Source organism: Pseudophryne corroboree, chromosome 4 (assembly GCF_028390025.1).
Source record: "Pseudophryne corroboree isolate aPseCor3 chromosome 4, aPseCor3.hap2, whole genome shotgun sequence".
NCBI lineage: Eukaryota > Metazoa > Chordata > Amphibia > Anura > Myobatrachidae > Pseudophryne > Pseudophryne corroboree.
The window spans coordinates 209,189,254-209,209,662 of NC_086447.1; the positions used below are offsets into that span (position 1 = coordinate 209,189,254).

Here is a 20,409-nt window from a genome sequence, read left to right on the forward strand (position 1 = left end):
TGCAGGGCGCTAGGGGGGGGCGCCCTGAGCAGCAATAAAAACACCTTGGCTGGCAAAAATACCACAATATATAGCCCCAGAGGCTATATATGTGATAATCACCCCTGCCAGAATCCATAAAAAAGCGGGAGAAAAGTCAGCGAAAAAGGGGCGGAGCTATCTCCTTCAGCACACTGGCGCCATTTCTCCCTCACAACTCTGCTGGAAGGAAGCTCCCTGGCTCTCCCCTGCAGTCTACACTACAGAAAAGGGTAAAAAAGAGAGGGGGGGGGGGCACTAAATTTAGGCGCAGTATATATAACAGCAGCTATAGGGGACATAATTCAGTTAGTCCCTGCATTATATAGCGCTCTGGTGTGTGCTGGCATACTCTCACTCTGTCTCCCCAAAGGGCTTTTTGTGGGTCCTGTCCTCTGTTAGAGCATTCCCTGTGTGTGTGCGGTGTGTCGGTACGGCTGTGTCGACATGTTTGATGAGGATAATGATGTGGAGGCGGAGCAGATGCCTATAGAAGGGATGTCACCCCCTGCGGGGCAGACACCTGAGTGGATGGACTTATGGAAGGAATTGCGTGCACGTGTCGACTCCTTACACAAAAAATTTGATGACATGCCAAATGCGGGACAGCCGGCTTCTCAGCTCGTGCCTGTCCAGGCGTCTCAAAGGCCATCGGGGCTCTAAAACGCCCGCTACCTCAGATGGCAGACGCGGATGTCGACACGGATACTGACACCAGTGTCGACGACGATGAGTCTAGTCTAATGTCCACTAAGGCCATTCGTTGCATGATTGAAGCAATGAAAGAGGTGTTACAAATTTCTGATATAAACCCAGGTACCACTAAAAAGGGTATTATGTTTGGGGAGAAAAAACTACCCGTAGTTTTTCCCCCATCAGAAGAATTAAATGAAGTGTGTGAAGAAGCGTGGGCTTTCCCTGATAAAAGATTGGTAATCTCTAAGAAGTTACTAATGGCGTTCCCTTTCCCGCCAGAGGATAGGTCACGTTGGGAGACACCCCCTAGGGTGGATAAAGCGCTCACACGTTTGTCTAAAAAGGTGGCACTACCGTCTCCGGATACGGCCGCCCTCAAGGAACCTGCTGATAGAAAGCAGGAGGCGATCCTGAAGTCTGTATATACACACTCAGGCATTATACTTAGACCAGCTATTGCGTCAGCATGGATGTGCAGTGCTGCCGCTGCGTGGTCAGATTCCCTGTCAGAAAATATTGACACCCTAGACAGGGACACTATTCTGCTAACCATAGAGCATATAAAAGACTCAGTCTTATACATGAGAGATGCACAGAGGGAGATCTGCCGGCTGGCATCTAAAATAAGTGCATTGTCCATTTCTGCTAGGAGAGGCTTATGGACTCGCCAGTGGACAGGGGATGCAGATTCAAAAAGGCACATGGAAGTTTTGCCTTATAAGGGTGAGGAGTTATTTGGGGATGGTCTCTCGGACCTAGTTTCCACAGCAACTGCTGGGAAGTCAGCATTTTTGCCCCATGTTCCCTCACAGCCTAAAAAGGCGCCGTTTTATCAGGTACAGTCCTTTCGGACTCAGAAAAACAGGCGTGGAAAAGGCGGGTCTTTTCTGTCCAGAGGCAGAGGTAGGGGAAAAAGGCTGCAACAAACAGCAGGTTCCCAGGAGCAAAAGTCCTCCCCCGCTTCTTCCAAGTCCGCCGCATGATGGTGGGGCTCCACAGGCGGAGCCAGGTACGGTGGGGGGCCGCCTCAAAAATTTCAGCGATCAGTGGGCTCGCTCACAGGTGGATTCCTGGATCCTGCAAATAGTATCTCAAGGGTACAAACTGGAATTCGAGGCGTCTCCACCCCACCGGTTCCTAAAATCTGCCTTGCCGATTATTCCTTCAGACAGGGAGGCCGTGCTAGCGGCAATTCACAAGCTGTATTCCCAGCAGGTGATAATCAAGGTGCCCCTACTTCAACAAGGACGGGGTTACTATTCCACACTGTTTGTGGCACCGAAACCGGACGGTTCGGTGAGACCCATTTTAAATTTGAAATCCTTGAACACATACATAAAAAAATTCAAGTTCAAGATGGAATCGCTCAGGGCGGTTATTGCAAGCCTGGACGAGGGGGATTACATGGTATCCCTGGACATCAAGGATGCTTACCTGCATGTCCCCATTTACTATCCTCACCAGGAGTACCTCAGATTTGTGGTACAGGATTGCCATTACCAATTCCAGACGCTGCCGTTTGGACTCTCCACGGCACCGAGGGTGTTTACCAAGGTAATGGCGGAAATGATGATACTCCTTCGAAGAAAGGGAGTTATAATTATCCCGTACTTGGACGATCTCCTAATAAAGGCGAGGTCCAAGGAGCAGTTGTTGGTGGGAGTAGCACTATCTCAGGAGGTGCTACACCAGCACGGTTGGATTCTGAACATTCCAAAATCACAGCTGGTTCCGACGACACGTCTACTGTTCCTGGGTATGATTCTGGATACAGTCCAGAAAAAAGTGTTTCTCCCGGAGGAGAAAGCCAAGGAGCTGTCATCTCTAGTCAGAGACCTCCTGAAACCAAAACAGGTATCGGTGCATCACTGCACGCGGGTCCTGGGAAAGATGGTGGCTTCTTACGAAGCAATTCCTTTCGGCAGGTTCCATGCCAGAATCTTTCAGTGGGACCTGTTGGACTAATGGTCCGGATCGCATCTTCAGATGCATCGCCTAATAACCCTGTCACCAAGAACCAGGGTGTCTCTGCTGTGGTGGCTGCAGAGTGCTCATCTTCTAGAGGGCCGCAGATTCGGCATACAGGACTGGGTCCTGGTGACCACGGATGCCAGCCTTCGAGGCTGGGGGGCAGTCACACAGGGAAGAAACTTCCAAGGACTATGGTCGAGTCAGGAGACTTCCCTACACATAAATATTCTGGAACTAAGGGCCATTTACAATGCCCTAAGTCAGGCAAAATCCCTGCTTCTACACCAGCCGGTACTGATCCAGTCAGACAACATCACGGCAGTCGCCCATGTAAATCGACAGGGCGGCACAAGAAGCAGGATGGCAATGGCAGAAGCCACAAGGATTCTCCGATGGGCGGAAAATCACGTACTAGCACTGTCAGCAGTGTTCATTCCGGGAGTGGACAACTGGGAAGCAGACTTTCTCAGCAGGCACGACCTCCTCCCGGGAGAGTGGGGACTTCATCCAGAAGTCTTCACGCTGATTGTAAATCGATGGGAACGGCCACAGGTGGACATGATGGCGTCCCGCCTAAACAAAAAACTAGAGAGATATTGCGCCAGGTCAAGGGACCCTCAGGCGATAGCTGTGGACGCTCTAGTGACACCGTGGGTGTACCAGTCAGTTTATGTGTTCCCTCCTCTGCCTCTCATACCAAGGGTACTGAGAATAATAAGAAAACGAGGAGTAAGAACAATACTCGTGGTTCCGGATTGGCCAAGACGAGCGTGGTACCCGGAACTTCAAGAGATGATCTCAGAGGACCCATGGCCTCTGCCGCTCAGACAGGACCTGCTGCAGCAGGGGCCCTGTCTGTTCCAAGACTTACCGCGGCTGCGTTTGACGGCATGGCGGTTGAACGCCGGATCCTAAAGGAAAGGGGCATTCCGGAGGAAGTCATTCCTACGCTGATTAAAGCCAGGAAAGATGTAACTGCAAAGCATTATCACCGCATATGGCGGAAATATGTTGCTTGGTGTGAGGCCAAAAAGGCCCCAACAGAGGAATTTCAACTAGGTCGATTTCTGCATTTCCTACAAGCAGGAGTGACTATGGGCCTGAAATTAGGCTCCATTAAGGCACAGATCTCGGCTCTGTCGATTTTCTTCCAGAAAGAACTAGCTTCACTACCTGAAGTTCAGACGTTTGTGAAAGGAGTGCTGCATATTCAGCCCCCGTTTGTGCCTCCAGTGGCACCTTGGGATCTCAACGTGGTGTTGAGTTTCTTAAAATCACATTGGTTTGAGCCACTTAAAACCGTGGATCTAAAATATCTCACGTGGAAAGTGGTCATGTTATTGGCCTTGGCTTTAGCCAGGCGTGTGTCAGAATTGGCAGCTTTGTCATGTAAAAGCCCTTATCTGATTTTCCATATGGATAGGGCGGAATTGAGGACTCGTCCCCAGTTTCTCCCTAAGGTGGTATCAGCTTTTCACTTGAACCAACCTATTGTGGTGCCTGCGGCTACTAGGGACTTGGAGGATTCCAAGTTACTGGACGTAGTCAGGGCCTTGAAAATTTATGTTTCTAGGACGGCTAGAGTCAGGAAAACTGACTCGCTATTTATCCTGTATGCACCCAACAAACTGGGTGCTCCTGCTTCTAAGCAGACTATTGCTCGCTGGATTTGTAGCACAATTCAGCTGGCGCATTCTGCGGCTGGACTGCCGCATCCTAAATCAGTAAAAGCCCATTCCACAAGGAAGGTGGGCTCATCTTGGCGAGCTGCTACTTGGTCAGGGGCAAACACGTTTGCAAAATTCTACAAATTTGATACCCTGGCTGAGGAGGACCTTGAGTTCTCTCATTCGGTGCTGCAGAGTCATCCGCACTCTCCCGCCCGTTTGGGAGCTTTGGTATAATCCCCATGGTCCTTTCGGAGTTCCCAGCATCCACTAGGACGTCAGAGAAAATAAGATTTTACTCACCGGTAAATCTATTTCTCGTAGTCCGTAGTGGATGCTGGGCGCCCATCCCAAGTGCGGATTGTCTGCAATACTTGTTCATAGTTATTGTTAACTAAAGGGTTATTGTTGAGCCATCTGTTGAGAGGCTCAGTTGTTTTCATACTGTTAAGCTGGGTATAGTATCACGAGTTATACGGTGTGATTGGTGTGGCTGGTAAGAGTCTTACCCGGGATTCAAAATCCTTCCTTATTATGTCAGCTCGTCCGGGCACAGTGTCCTAACTGAGGCTTGGAGGAGGGTCATAGTGGGAGGAGCCAGTGCACACCAGGTGACCTAAAAGCTTTCTTTAGTTGTGCCCAGTCTCCTGCGGAGCCGCTATTCCCCATGGTCCTTTCGGAGTTCCCAGCATCCACTACGGACTACGAGAAATAGATTTACCGGTGAGTAAAATCTTATTTTTCAGGGAGTCCTGCTGGCTACAGGCTCCCTGCTTTGTGGCACTGAGGGGAGAGAAGTAAGACCTACTTCTTCTTAGTTCAAAGGCTCTGCTTCTTAGGCTACTGGACACCATTAGCTCCAGAGGGTTCGATCACTTGGTGCGCCTAGCTGCTTGTTCCCGGAGCCGTGCCGTCACCCCCCTCACAGAAGCAAGAAGCCGGGTGAGTATTAGAAGAACAGAAGACTTCAGTGACGGCAGAAGACTTCAGTAACGGAGGTACAGCGCAGCGGTCGCGCTGCGCTCCATGCTCCCACACACCAACGGCACTCACAGGGTGTAGGGCGCTAGGGGGGAGCGCCCTGGGCAGCAAGTTACTGAAGATCTTTTCACTGGCAAGAGCTGCATATTCGGTGCCCGGGCACCGTGTACGATACCCCCGCCAGTATAAAGCAGCGGTCGCGCTGCGCGCCATTGCTCCCACACACCAACGGCTTTACAAGGGTGCAGGGCGCAGGGGAGGCGCCCTGGGCAGCAATATACTTTCCGTAAGCTTGGTTAAACACGTATACAGTGCATAGGCACTGTATACGGACCCCTGCCAGCATAAAAAAAAGCTAAAATTTTAGCGGGGCTGAAGCGCGCCGAGAAGGGGCGGGGCTTAGCCCTCACAACATGATTCAGCGCCATTTTCTACATGTCCCCGCCAAAACAGTGTACAGTGTAAACGAAGGGGGGCACAGTGATTTGTGCAATATAGTATGAAATATAGCACTATCTTAGATAATGGGCATGTAATCAATTGAGTTGTGCATATATGTCTGTGTTTTCCCTGTCCGATATACCCACTATAGCTTTTTAGTAGACATGTGTGAGTGCTATGTCGCAAACAGCTATGGGATTCTCTCTGTCGGCGTCGCCGACTCCTGTTGATACTTGATTCAGTAGATGAAGTGTCAAAAGGTTAGTAATTGTATGCTTTTCAAAGTAAACAATGTAGGGGAGGCACAGTAGTATGTGGGTTACCCTGTCGGCACCAACTGTTATTACTGGGTGTAAATTAACATGCTGTAACTAACCTGTATATATATTTTTATATGTATATGTATGGTACTGTTCCATGGACCTGTAGCTCGAGCACAGACATGGTAGTATTTGTGTGGAAGTGAGATTTAAATTATATATGTAACTTCCCTCAGACCTCTCGGGGTCGCAAGAATGTTATTTTGCCTGGTTACTACTCCCTGCTGTCGACGAATACTAGATTTTTCTGTCGACCATAAGTTTTCCTGATTAGATCCACAACTTGGGCATTCAGTACATGGTCATACACATTCGGAACACATTAATGTCACTAGGGACCCGAAGGTTCCGGACAATCTGCTTATATGTATTAATATATATTTAAGTGTGTATATGTATATGTGTATATATATGTGTGTGTATAATATATATATATATATATATATATATATATATGTAGGATATGTGTGTATATGTGTATTACAATATGTATATTCATATTACGATTTCTAATGAAAGCTCTAGGTCGGCCGTGACGAGTTGGTCTCAGATCCTCACGAGGAGTCCGAGTGTTTATTCTTTTCCTGCCGAGGATACAATACGGTGAAAGTCAACTCCTGGTCGGCACGGGGCCCTGTCACACAGGATCGTATACAGGAAGCTAAGTGATACTTTATTTATATGCTTTGGAGTTATTTGCATTACATGCACATGGGGGAGTGCTTGTATTCGGAAAGCCATCCGATAGAATTACCCTAGAGAGAGAGGGGATGTTTCTTCTGTAGGTTCTTCTCTATAACATTGCGGCAGGCTGCCGTGCGTATACAGGAGGAGTGGCCGGGGGAATGCTGAGGCTGACTCCGAGTGATACTGGAGTTTTTCCCTGTGACTGTGTACCGCTGTTTAGGGATGCCTCAGTTAAGTCACTCTCGGCGGATACCACTGGTAAGTCTACCTTCGTAAGTTAGATTCCTTCACAGCGGTTGGTGACACATTCTTTTCTGGGATGCAGTCATTTTAACCGGTTCGATACCGTTCATTTTTCCCCTTAAGTGTGGATAGCCGAAGGTGAAAAGGTAAGAGCTCTGCAGCCTTGTTAGGTTCGCAGAAGAGGATATTGTCTTCTGTTTTCTACCACATCCACCGCATGTCGCTGGGTAAATCTGGCTGGAGCCCTCATCGGTGGGAACTCGTCTAAGGCTCTTCCGTCAGTCCGGGAATGGACCTGGACCTGTGAGTTAATAATAGAATCCAAAGGGGGTCATACTGGAGTTTACAGATGATTCCCCTCACTGATTTTTCAAATAGATCTTACCGATTCCCCTCTGGAAGGGGAGGTAGTACGCGACGCCATACCAGAGTTGCGTCAGGATCGGGACTTGTCCTGCTGTCCCTGTTAAACCACGAAGCTCCGGCACGTAAAGGTAGAAAAAGGGTTTAAATGCGTTTTTCTTAGCATTCAGCCTACCTGGGTTGATATCCAGGATTGTCTTTCCCACTTTCAATAGTAGGGGCTATTGTTATTTTGTACTGAGACGCTCTCCGGATCACGTCGAGGTCAAGAAACAAGTGGTTCACATTGTTGTTTCTCTGACTGTTCTCCAACACAGGGAATGGCTGTTGTTCTCAACGACGCGGAGGTCGGAGGGGGGTATCAGTGTAGATACTGAACGGCTGAGGTTCTCTGTTTTTCTGTGGAAAGAGGTCTAAGGATCCAGAGTCGGATCAGATTTGCACAATCCATCAGTATGTTCCGTTAAGGATGAAGATGAGTGCGGCCTAAGAGGCCTGTTCGGTGAGCAGGTCAAATGACAGAGTGGTTTTCACGGGACCAGTTGAAAATGTGGTCCGGGTCTCACCTGCACATGCACCTGGAATATAATCCTAATGGCCAGGATATCGCTCCTGGGGTGTCTGCACAGTCTAATTTCCTAGAGGGGCGAAGGTTCGGGATCCAGGATTAGATCCTGGTGTCCATGCGTGCAGATCTCCGAGTCAGGAGAGCACTCTTTCCAAGGGAAGTATTTCCAGAGGAAAAGGTCAAGCTCGGAAGCTTGTCTGCAATAAGTTTTCTTGAATTAAGAGCTATTTTAAACGAACACATTCTTCGTGTTCTGCCCGTGTTAATTTTGTCGGACGACTTGACAGCAGTGGCGTAAGTAAGCCGCTAGGGTGGAACACGGAGCAAAGCGGCAATGGCAGAAGCCGAAAAAGTTTTTCGCTGGGCGGAAGGACAGGAAAATGCTATAGTAGCAGTCTTCGTCCCGGATGTAGACGACGGTGAAATGAATTTCCTCTACAGACGCGATCTCCATCCGGGAGAAATACAGTCGTCATCAAGTAGTTTCATAGAAGTGACAAGTCTTGGGGAGTGCCTCAATTGGACATGTTGGTGTCTCGCCTCAACGAGAGACCTCAGGGATATTGTTCCAGGTCAGGGGACACTCAAGCTATGGCAGGGGACGCCCTCGTGACACCTTGGGTGTTTTCAGTCGGGTTATGTGTCCTCTCCGTTTTCACTCTTTCTGAAGGTGATAAACGTAAGAAGAACAAAGGTTCAGGCGATCCTCATTGTTCCGGTCTAGCCAAGGAGGGCTTGGTGTCCAATTCTTCAAGATGTACTCATAGAAGATTCCTGGCCTCTCCCTCTACGTGAGGAACTGTTACAGTGGGTTCCGGGCATGTATCAAGACTTACCGCGGCTGCATTTGACGGCGTGGCGGTTGAACGCCGTATCCTAGCCCGAAAGGGTATTCCCTATGAAGTTGTTTCCACACTCCTTCAGGCTAGAAAAGAAGTAACAGCAAAGGCCTTACCGCCGTATTTGGCGTAAGTATGTGTCTTGGTGTGCATCCAAGAAGGCTCCTACGGAAGGCCTTCAGCTGGGTCGTTCTTCTCTATTCTTGGCAAGCAGGTGTGGAGGCAGGCCTAAAGTTAGGCTCCATTTCAGTGCAGTTTTTGGCCTTATAAATAAAAAAAAAAAAAAAAAAAAGGGATTGCCCACCCTTCCGGAAGTTCAGATTTTCGTGAAAGGAGTTCTGCACATCCAACCTCCAATTGTGCCCCATTGGCACCGTGGGACCTTGACATGGTGTTGCAGTTTCTTGTGTCAGGAACTTTTATGGAAGGTTGGGTTAAAATTTTTCTCTTGGAGAGTGGTCATGCTATTGATCATGGCGTCCGCAAGGCGGGTGTCGGAAGTAGCGGCTTTGTCACAAGAGCCCCTGTTTGATCTTCCATGTGGATAGAGCGGAATTGAGAACTCGGATAATAGTTCTGCCAAAAGTGGTTTCTGTGTTTCGCAGAAACCAGCCTATGTTGATCTCTGTAAGCATTGGCTGATTCAAAGTCTCTTGATGCCAATTTGGCTCTGATTGGGGAAACAGAGGTTCTGTTTGTCCGGTATGCTCCGAGCATATTTGGGCGCCTGCGGCTATGCAGCCTGTTACACGCTGGATCTATGATACGATTCGGCGTGCTTGTTCTATGGCTGCATTGCCGTTACCGAAGTCTGTGGAAACCCATTCTACTAGGTAGGTGGGCTTTTCTTGGGCGGATGCCCGAGGAGTCTCGGCGGTTCAACTTTGCCGTGCGGCTACTTGGTCGGGTTCAAACACTTTGGCTAAGCTCTACAAGTTTGATACCCTGGCTGATGGGTACCTCTTGTTTGTTCAATCGGTGCTGCAGAGTCGTCCACACTCTCCCGCCCGGTCTGGAGCTTTGGTATAAACCCCATGGTCTTTACGGAGTCCCCAGCATGCTCTAGGACGTATGAGAAAATAGGATTTTAATACCTACCGATAAATCCTTTTCTCTTAGTCCGTAGAGGATGCTTGGCGTCCGTCCCAAGTGCGTACTGTGTCTGCAGTTATTGGTTCTGGTTACACTCTTGTGGTGTTTCTTTTTATGTCAGGCTGTTGCTGACGTTCATGCCATGGCATGCGGTATCTTATTATTCGTTGGGTTGACACACAGGTTGTGTTACATGTTTTATCAGCAAGTGGCTGTGTATTTTTTCATACCGATGACTGGTGTTCTATTGAATGCCACGTTCTGCGGTATGTTCGTGGTGTGAGCTGGTATGACACTCACTGTGTTTACACATTAAATTCTTTCCTCGAAATGTCCGTCTCCTTGGGCACAGTTTTCTAACTGAGGTCTGGAGGAGGGGCATAGAGGGAGGAGCCAGTTCACACCCATTCAAAGTCTTATAGTGTGCCCATGTCTCCTGCGGATCCCGTCTATACCCCATGGTCCTTACGGAGTCCCCAGCATCCTCTACGGACTAAGAGAAAAGGATTTACCGGTAGGTATTAAAGTCCTATTTTTAACCCCTTTGTGGGTTGAATTTTGAAAAATCTCTTCTTAGGGAGAGCCTACGTCACAAAAGCAAGCTACTGTCAAAATGTCAAGCTCCTAGTCCTTATGGTTCAGGAGACTTTGTGATGAGTCAGTGGTATTTGCTATATATATATATAATATATATGTATGTATGTATGTATGTATGTATGTATGTATGTGTGTATATAGGCCCTCATTCCGAGTTGTTCGCTCGGTATTTTTCATCGCATCGCAGTGAAAATCCGCTTAGTACGCATGCGCAATGTTCGCACTGCGACTGCGCCAAGTAACTTTACTATGAAGAAAGTATTTTTACTCACGGCTTTTTCTTCGCTCCGGCGATCGTAATGTGATTGACAGGAAATGGGTGTTACTGGGCGGAAACACGGCGTTTCAGGGGCGTGTGGCTGAAAACGCTACCGTTTCCGGAAAAAACGCAGGAGTGGCCGGAGAAACGGTGGGAGTGCCTGGGCGAACGCTGGGTGTGTTTGTGACGTCAACCAGGAACGACAAGCACTGAACTGATCGCACAGGCAGAGTAAGTCTGGAGCTACTCTGAAACTGCTAAGTAGTTAGTAATCGCAATATTGCGAATACATCGGTCGCAATTTTAAGAAGCTAAGATTCACTCCCAGTAGGCGGCGGCTTAGCGTGTGTAACTCTGCTAAATTCGCCTTGCGACCGATCAACTCGGAATGAGGGCCATAGTGTGTGTGATTGCAAATTGAAATGTTCATCTTATCTGACCAACATTGTAAAAAAAAGTTCAAGTCGAATTAACCCAACCTCTTCACATTGAAAGTACCCAAATAGGTGACTCATGCAATTATATAATGGCCCTTCTCTCTGCATCCTACTATGCTTTACAAAGACTATCGCCATATAGCAGAATAGAGGCAAAACAATGCCTGTCTCACTTGTACACTAGGTGGCGTACTTGGCACTTTGTATAACTCCTTTCCAGCAGAGACTGAGAAATAATGCAGGTAACCAGTCAGTACATGACATTACTACATGTAGTTCAGCAGTGCATCATACAAGGCATATTAAAGTATTGATAGGAAAACCCTCTATTAATGTCAGAATGAGAAATACACTTATATATGAATGTGAGATTTTTCCTGCAAGGATTTACGTCTTAAAATAAATTGATCTGAATTTACACCTGGCAGCAAACTTTCCTGTAGCAGTGTTCTGAGGAAAAAGGTGTTTTAATCTATATCTGAGAAAATAAAGTATACCAGTGTACACCCAGCCAGTATATGTATGTGTTTCATGAGCAATAGCTTTAGCAGTATACGTATGGTATAAAAAAATAATCCCTTGCTTCATAGGTGTAACAGCTGAATCTGATGGGTAGGTGCTTCATTATGAATATAGCTTCTTAATAGTACTCCTATTGGGTTCAGTATGATTTACCGATGGACGGGATGCCGGCGATTAGAGTACCAACAGCAGCGTGCTGTCCATCAGAATCCCAGCAGCCCCCTCTAAAGTCCCCTAACCCTCCTGCCCCCTACCCTATCCCTCCCTTGTGGGTGCCTAAACCTAACCCTCCTCTGCCCCCTGCCCTATCCCTCCCTTGTGGGTGCCTAAACCTAACCCTCCTCTGCCCCCTGCCCTATCCCTCCCTTGTGGGTGCCTAAACCTAACCCTCCTCTGCCCCCTGCCCTATCCCTCCCTTGTGGGTGCCTAAACCTAACCCTCCTCTGCCCCCTACCCTATCCCTCCCTTGTGGGTGCCTAAACCTAACCCTCCCCGGTGAGGCCTAATTCTCCTCCTTGGTCCCTAACCTTCCCAGGCCTACACCCTAACCCCTCAACAGAGGTGTCCTCCTGTACTATATGGCATGAGATGCCTGGCGCGTCTGAGATGCTACGAGTGGTGTAGCTTACCATCTCTTTATTTACATTTTACATCTTATTCACATCGCAGCCACAGCACAACACCACTCGCAGTGTACTACAGACGTTCGGCTGCATCATTATCCGCACAAGAATTAGTTTTAAACATGTACAAAGTCGCAGATGAAGCACTACGGAACTTGGTGTGAGAAATAGCCGCAGCATCATAGCACTTTGTATACAGATTCATAGGGGTATATGCAATTGCGGTCGAATTCCCGAAATTGTCGAATTTCGGGTCATTTTCGACCAAAAAAAAAAATCGCCTATGCAATTCAGTGCTTTCCGACCAAAAAACGGACTTTCAAAATTCGACTTTTTGAAATTCGAATTTTTGCAAATTCGACTTTTCTGCAATGATACAAGTGCTGCAATTCGACCAAAGCATATTCAATTCAAGTTTGGAAATTCGACAGCAGGGCTTTTAGACGGAAAATTCGTCATTTTCAATCCGCCACACTTTGGAGGGTGAAAACAAATAAAAAAAATTTAAACATGTTTTTTTTTGTGTTTTTTTTTCTGGGAATAGAAGATCTATTTATATTAGAAGGGATTAGGTACTTTTTTTTTTTTTTTTTGGAGGCACAAATATTATTTATATATTTTTTAAAATATTATTTTTTTTTTATATTTTTTTTAATGCTGGAACGGTAAAATCATTAAAAAAAATGGCGTGGGGTCCCCCCTCCAAAGCATAACCAGCCTCGGGCTCTTCGAGCTGGTCCTGGTTCTAAAAATGCGGGGAAAAAATTGACAGGGGATCCCCCGTATTTTTAAAACCAGCACCGGGCTCTGCGCCTGGTGCTGGTGCCAAAAATACGGGGGACAAAAAGAGTAGGGGTCCCCCGTATTTTTAACACCAGCATCGGGCTCCACTAGCTGGACAGATAATGCCACAGCCGGGGGTCACTTTTATGCCGTGCCCTGCGGCCGTGGCATTAAATATCCAACTAGTCACCCCTGGCCGGGGTACCCTGGGGGAGTGGGGACCCCTTCAATCAAGGGGTCCCCCCCCCCAGCCACCCAAGGGCCAGGGGTGAAGCCCGAGGCTGTCCCCCCCCCCCCATCCAATGGGCTGCGGATGGGGGGGCTGATAGCCTTTTGTGATAATAAAAAGATATTGTTTTTTCCAGTAGTACTACAAGTCCCAGCAAGCCTCCCCCGCAAGCTGGTACTTGGAGAACCACAAGTACCAGCATGCGGGAGAAAAACGGGCCCGCTGGTACCTGTAGTACTACTGGGAAAAAAATACCCAAATAAAAACAGGACACACACACCGTCGACAGTAAAACTTTATTTCATACGTCGACACACACATACTTACCTATGTTCACACGCCGACATCGGTCCTCTTCTCCATGTAGAATCCACGGATACCTGAAAAGAAAAGTTCAATATACTCACCTCAGCCATGGTCCAGAGATAAATCCACGTACTTGGCAAAAAAACAAAGCGAACACCCGCTCCATGCCGGACTGAAAGGGGTCCCATGCTGACACATGGGACACCTTTCCACGAATGAGACCTGTCAGTGACAGCTGTCACAGACAGGTCTCTAAGCCAATCAGGAAGCGCAACTTCGTTGCGCTCACCTGATTGGCTGAGCGCTGTCTGCACTGTGACAGCGCATCGCACAGCTCCCTCCATTATATTCAATGGTGGGAACTTAGCGGCTAGCGGTAAGGTCACCCGCCGGTCAGCGGCTGACCGGCGGGTGACCCCACCGCTACCCGCAAAGTTCCCACCATTGAAAGTAATGGAGCGGCTTTGCGAGGCGCTGTCACAGTACAGACAGCGCTCAGCCAATCAGGTGAGCGCAACGGCAGTAGCGCTTCCTGATTGGCTGAAGGGACATCAGTGACAGGAGTCACGTGATGTCCCGGCATTCGGGAGAAAGGGGTCTGATGTGAAAACATTGGACCCCTTTCTAGTCCGGTATGGCTCGGGTTTTTGCGTTTTCTTTTTTTTTAACAAGTACGTGGATTTATCTCTCTGGACGCTGGAAGGTGAGTATCATTTTTTCACAGGTACCCTCGGATCGTCGGAGACCGTGGCAGTCGGCGTGTGAACATAGGTAAGTATGTGTGTGTCGGTATTGTGTAATAAAGTTTTACTGTCAAAGGTGTCTGTGTCCTGTTTTTATTTGGGTATTTTTTTCCCAGTAGTACTACAGGTACCAGCGGGCCCGTTTTTCTCCCGCATGCTGGTACTTGTGGTTCTCCAAGTACCAGCTTGCGGGGGAGGCTTGCTGGGACTTGTAGTACTACTGGAAAAAACAATATCTTTTAATTTTCACAAAGGCTATCAGCCCCCCCATCCGCAGCCCATTGGATGGGGGGGGACAGCCTCGGGCTTCACCCCTGGCCCTTGGGTGGCTGGGGGGGGGGGACCCCTTGATTGAAGGGGTCCCACTCCCCCAGGGTACCCCGGCCAGGGGTGACTAGTTGGATATTTAATGCCACGGCCGCAGGGCACGGCATAAAAGTGACCCCCGGCTGTGGCATTATCTGTCCAGCTAGTGGAGCCCGATGCTGGTGTTAAAAATACGGGGGACCCCTACTCTTTTTGTCCCCCGTATTTTTGGCACCAGCATCAGGCGCAGAGCCCGGTGCTGGTTTTAAAAATACGGGGGATCCCTGGCCAATTTTTCCCCTGCATTTTTAGAACCAGGACCAGCTCAAAGAGCCCGAGGCTGGTTATGCTTTGGGGGGGGACCCCACGCCATTTTTTTTCCGGGTTTTTCACGATTTTTCCCGTTTTTTAAAATCGCGGCAAAATCCGCCAAATCGGCCGATTTTCGCCCGCGACCCTGGCGAATCCGTTTTTCATTGAATATGGTGAATTCCGGAAGCCACCTTCCGGAATTCACCTGGCGAATTTGGTCGAATTTGAAAAACGGCGAAAATTGCCGCGAATTCGACCGCAATTGCATATACCCCATACTCCGTAGCACACACAGATCTACAAATGCTGCACATCAAGTTATGCAGCGCAGTCTAACAAAGTGGTCTTGTTCCCGGTTGTTTTAATTATGTAAATAAGATGCACACTATAAGCAAGAAAGACGCTCTGCGTAGCCGAGACGCCTGAAATCCAGGAGCGCCAAGAGGGGGGAATTTGGCGCAACTGAAGCCACAGTGTATGAGGATATATTTGTAGCTGTAATCTGTTTTTCTATGTCTTTCTAGATCTGGGACATGACACCTGCAGTGGGCTGCGACTTGGCCACCGGCTTTTCTCCACGCTGACCCCACTGACTTCAGTTTGTCTGGAATAAAGCACCTTATATATGGCCGCCACGTACGTTGATATCAACTCATCCAGGGCGTTCTTCCTCTGCCTCTGCCGTACGTAGCCTATGGAAGCAAAGCAATGCAACAGCTCTCCCAAACAAGGAGGTGGAGCCTTAATCTCTCAGTAGCTGTTCACTATTACCTTTAAGTGAGCCGCGTGCTCCAGCCCTTGCTATTGGGATAATTATACCCTTGTTTACTATAGTTTAGCTAGAAGCCGCAACAATTCCAACAGTGTAAGGTTTTTTTTTTTCCGAACCAGGCTATCTGAAATATGTACTACTTTGTTTTCGGTATCCTTGCACCTCGAAGGCCGCTCTAATCACGCGCTGTCATTACGCAGCCATTATACTTTTTGGTTTCATCAGTAGACCGATGTACAACAAATTCCATTTAAACGGTTTGGTTTTTAAAGTCTGTATACCAGCGTACACACAAGATAGTCCATGATCACATGTTGGATGTGTGTACTTGTATTTTTCTATGATGAGAGGCCAGTGCTGGTTATTATGAAAGTAGTTCATTTTATGGTTTGTATAGTGTTTGAACTTTGTTGTTCGCAAACAGATGAAGGCACACCCAATGTATTGCAACCTGCTGATTTTTACATGACGGTGAATATTTTTGTGTTACGGGGTACTTCTCTAGGTGTGTTTTATGCGCTGTTTAGAATTGAAGCAAGGTGTTATTTCCTGAAATGGAGAGATCATACCGCTCCACTCACGTGCGTTTCCAGGAACTTGTGTGCAGGTCTTGTTGGGATGTTTATGTTTTGCTCCGTCCAAAAGCATTTGTTAGTTTTACATATGTATATAAAAGTCACTTATTAGATGAAGGGTTTTTTGAACTTCCTAAAGTAGATAAGGTTTGCAAACCCTTTTATCAGCTGCCTTCTGTAATGCCTAATTTTCTTAGTAGCTCCCACATTGCCTAATTTCCCTAGGTTCTCCTGTTTTTTGGTAGCAAAATCTGACACATTTGTGCTAGGAGGAAGTTCTAGTTACAGAGAGAACTGTAACCATCTATAAGTGGGGAATATATAGTAGCAGACCTTAGTGTTTACAGCCCAGCGTTTCGTCATTTAGTGCAGTAGAAATCAGCCAGCAATAAGACTTTTCTTGTGAGTGTTTACTGAAATATGATAATTGTAGCTCACTTTGTCTTAACTGTTGTTTAAAGACTAAATTGGACCTTTGTGTTCATTTCAGCTGCAAAACAGTTTTTTATTGTATATTCTGTTGCTTCAACCCACCACCCATCCAGCAATAAAGATTTTCACGCATTTCACGTCCTGCTCTAGTCTCTGAAGCTACTAATTACTGATCTGATAAATTATCCCAAAATAACATGATTGAAAGCTAAATACAGGGAGCACCGTGTAGTATATATTTCAATCTGTCATGTCTATCACTGGTGATCTGTCAGGGAAGTTGTTTACAGTATGGTATGCCTGCAGAATGTCTTATATCTCGCTGGAGTAAGTCACCATTCCAGCCACTGTATATTTATTATTTTATGAAGAGAATACAAAGGTTTTTAATTAGAACTCTGCATTTCATTGGTGTTTCTCATGTAGCAATGAGTTTTGTCTAAGTGCTGAGAGAGTCATCACACCAAGTAGAGCTGACATTTGTGGCAAATCGGAGATCACTGATTTTAGTGTTAACCATCTTTCATAACAAAAGTGACATCGACAGTCGGACATATTAAATTCCTTATTCAGATGACAGTCGGCTGCATCTCCTGGGGGAAATTGCACATGTAAATTGGCACACCGTGATGAAACGTTGAATGGTTATCAGGAAGTTCGTCTAGTAAACTGAAATTCCTCATAATGTTTGTTTTATTTCCTTACCACTCTACAAACCTATAGCACTATGGCTGTCGCTAAGCTACATCTCCTGTGTCACTGGGATTGCAGAAAAGGGCAGGTGACTGGTAGTTCTGCCTCATTCAAAAGTTCCTCGTTCTTTCTCTGTCGCACTGAAGCACAATTTGTATTTTTAATGGTGAGACAACTTGTTTGCTATTCTGTTTCTGTAATGTTCTTGATTGCTCCTCTTTATTCTGGGATATGTTATGGTAAACTGCAGCTGCTACAGTGATGGATCTGTATATGGTTTGTCAGCCTTGTGCTCGGTTGTCTGTACGTGAGCGTTCCTTCTGGTTATATCAGTGGCAGCCGCCAACTATGGTCCCATCATTTCCTGCGTTTTAGTGCATTTTGGAGAGTTGCCCGGTTGCCTTCTCCATGTACTCATGTTTAAGATGATTTACAAAGTGTCTCCCTTCTTTTGTTAATTGTCAAATGTTTTTTTCCCCTCCTAATAAAATCATACTTTTCTTTACTTTTGTGTAATTCCTTTGAATATGTTCATGTTAATGCTCATGCATTGTTTCAAAATCTAATCTATAGCTCTGTAGGATAGTGGGATAGTGGTGGTCTAGAAGAAGGCCGAGCTCATGGACCGTTTTATCCCGCCAATGCTGCTTATTTTTCACATAGTATATGTAGAGAAAATGTACTCTAGGGATCATTGATCCTAATTAGAGAAACTGTCCCATGTACACAGACCAGTGTATGTCATATTATGGCAGGGTGGCCCCGTGTTGCCTCTCTCCCGGCAGTTTGGCATGATGCTGAGTTGCACACAATCTGAGCGCAATGCCAATGTTCATGTAGTTGAGAGGTTATTTAGAACTGCATGTGCAGAATGCTCTGAACACCCTATGACACGTGTTACACAGATGCATGCACAGAGGTGCTGTTGCAGGTGGGACAGACTGTATCAGAAAGGTGATGGAAGAGATATGGGCGTTCCTGGGTGGTGGCTAGTAGACCATGCACACATGGGCCAATCAGTGGGAGTATTATGGGAGAGCCGCGGACATGTGAGTGCAAGCAGCTGCTTTCGCAGACGCACAGCTGCAAACATAGGAAGCCATGGTCAGAGGTAGGCACTGCACCTGCCATAGGGCTGCTGCAAGTTTGGATAGTGGCATTTAAAGATGCACTAATCTGTATTACAACAAGCGCGAACAGTGGGTGTCTCTGCACTTGCACATTCAGCCGCATGGATGGAGGGAAGGAGTCTGTATGCCACATTCACCAGTAGACAGTGTTGGGTGTTCGCTTCTGTGTCACAAGCCCTGTCTGGTTATTTAAAAGTAACAAGAACCCCCCCTCCCCTCCATCACCTTGTTTTCAGTACCGACCTAGGCTAATAGGTGTAGCGCCAGGAGGCGTGCGCCCGGCCTTTGCCTAGCAGTCGGGACGCCACGCCTCCCACTGACCCCCGCCCGGCACCTAGCAACAGGTTGAAGCCGGGCGCTGGCAGCCGCCGCACTCCTTGACAATGGGGACGCCAGAAGCAGAAGGAGTTTCCCGTTGCTTAAGTTCTATAGTACGTGCACCAGGGCAACTACACTTATTATTAATCAGGGTTGTGATTGGGCATAGCCCCTTTATATTCTCTCCCAGTGCACTCCCAAGATGCTGGTGATAGTTCCTGCTCTTGTAAGAACCTGTCAGCCTGTGTAACACCCATGATTCTGAGACCCTGCCTGATTGATTTCCTGATCTGATCCAGCTAGCAGTGTACTCAGATTTTGGTGTGGAGTTTCCACACAGGCACTTGTCTTGCCAACATTTCTTTATTATATTCATCCTGTGGATTGTTGCATTTACAAATCATTTGTATTTACAGTCTCATTGGTCAAAACACTCTGTGCATTGTTGCATGTATATAGTGATTGTGTTAATATTGTATTCCAACCTGTACATTGTTGCACTCCTTATTTCTCTAGCATCCATAAGGTATATTGGGGGAATCTAGTACGTTGGGGTATAGACGTGGTCCAAAGGAGCCTGTGCACTTTAAATTTCTTTACCTGGTGTGCTGGCTCCTCCCCTCTATGCCCCCTCCCATAGGCAGTTTAGAAAAAAGTGCCCTCAGGAGAGGATGCACATCTCTGCAGCTCCAGAGAGTTTTCTTCAATTTCTTTTAAACTTTTATTATTTTCGGTATGCTGTTTGGGCAACAGCATATCTGCACGGTGGGAGTTTAGTGGGGGGGTGGTCACCGACCTTGCGAGGGGCAGAGCCACTTCCCCGCTGCAGGACCACCGTCCTGAGAGGTTGTTTGTGCAGCGGGGCACTGCGCCTTGACTGTCACAATCGCAGCACGCCACACCCCCCCAACACTAGCCTGAATGTGACGTCTGTGGTGAGTACAAACCAGGGGCCCCGCTAGGGGGTTCCCCTGGTTCAAAGTGTGGCTGAACGCGGGCGCAGCATACGGGACCCTTCTGGGGGGGTCCCACTAGAGCCCCCCGTGTACACTGGCTTCTATTCGCTTAAACTAGCACTTGTGCTTCGTTTTTAAGCCACACAGGAGACTTTGCCAGTATAAAAATCATTATAGCTTCGGCGACATTGGAGGGGGCGGAGCTAACTCAGAGTGGGACAAGAGGCATTTTGGTGCCTTCCTCTGCTTAATGCAGCCACAGACGGCACACACAGCGCTTCCTGCATCAAAAGACACGCTGGAAATCTGGTACAGGGTGTAGCAAAGGGGGAGAGCTGCTATTGTACACAGTCTGTGTTATAGTTAGTTGTTAGCCTCACTGGGGCAGTGCAGCTAGGGGTCATACAGTAAGGGCTGTCTGTATTACTGTCTGTGTGTATGTTATTGTGCTTACTGTGAAACATGGGCAAACACAAGCTGTGCAGTGTACTGTATGTCACACACTGGATTCTCTCCCATGTCATCTGATT

At 47.5% G+C, this 20,409-nt stretch overlaps 1 protein-coding gene across 1 annotated transcript in view; it reads left to right on the forward strand.

The window, feature by feature from the left end:
- Positions 1-17,980, forward strand: part of WDFY1 (WD repeat and FYVE domain containing 1) — a 108,655-nt gene extending 90,675 nt beyond the window's left edge. The window contains exon 12 of the mRNA XM_063915896.1: positions 15,528-17,980. Coding sequence (XP_063771966.1) covers positions 15,528-15,587 — 60 coding nt within the window. The 3' untranslated portion in view covers positions 15,588-17,980. The remainder of the gene's footprint in view (positions 1-15,527) is intronic.
- Positions 17,981-20,409: the final 2,429 nt, after the last annotated feature.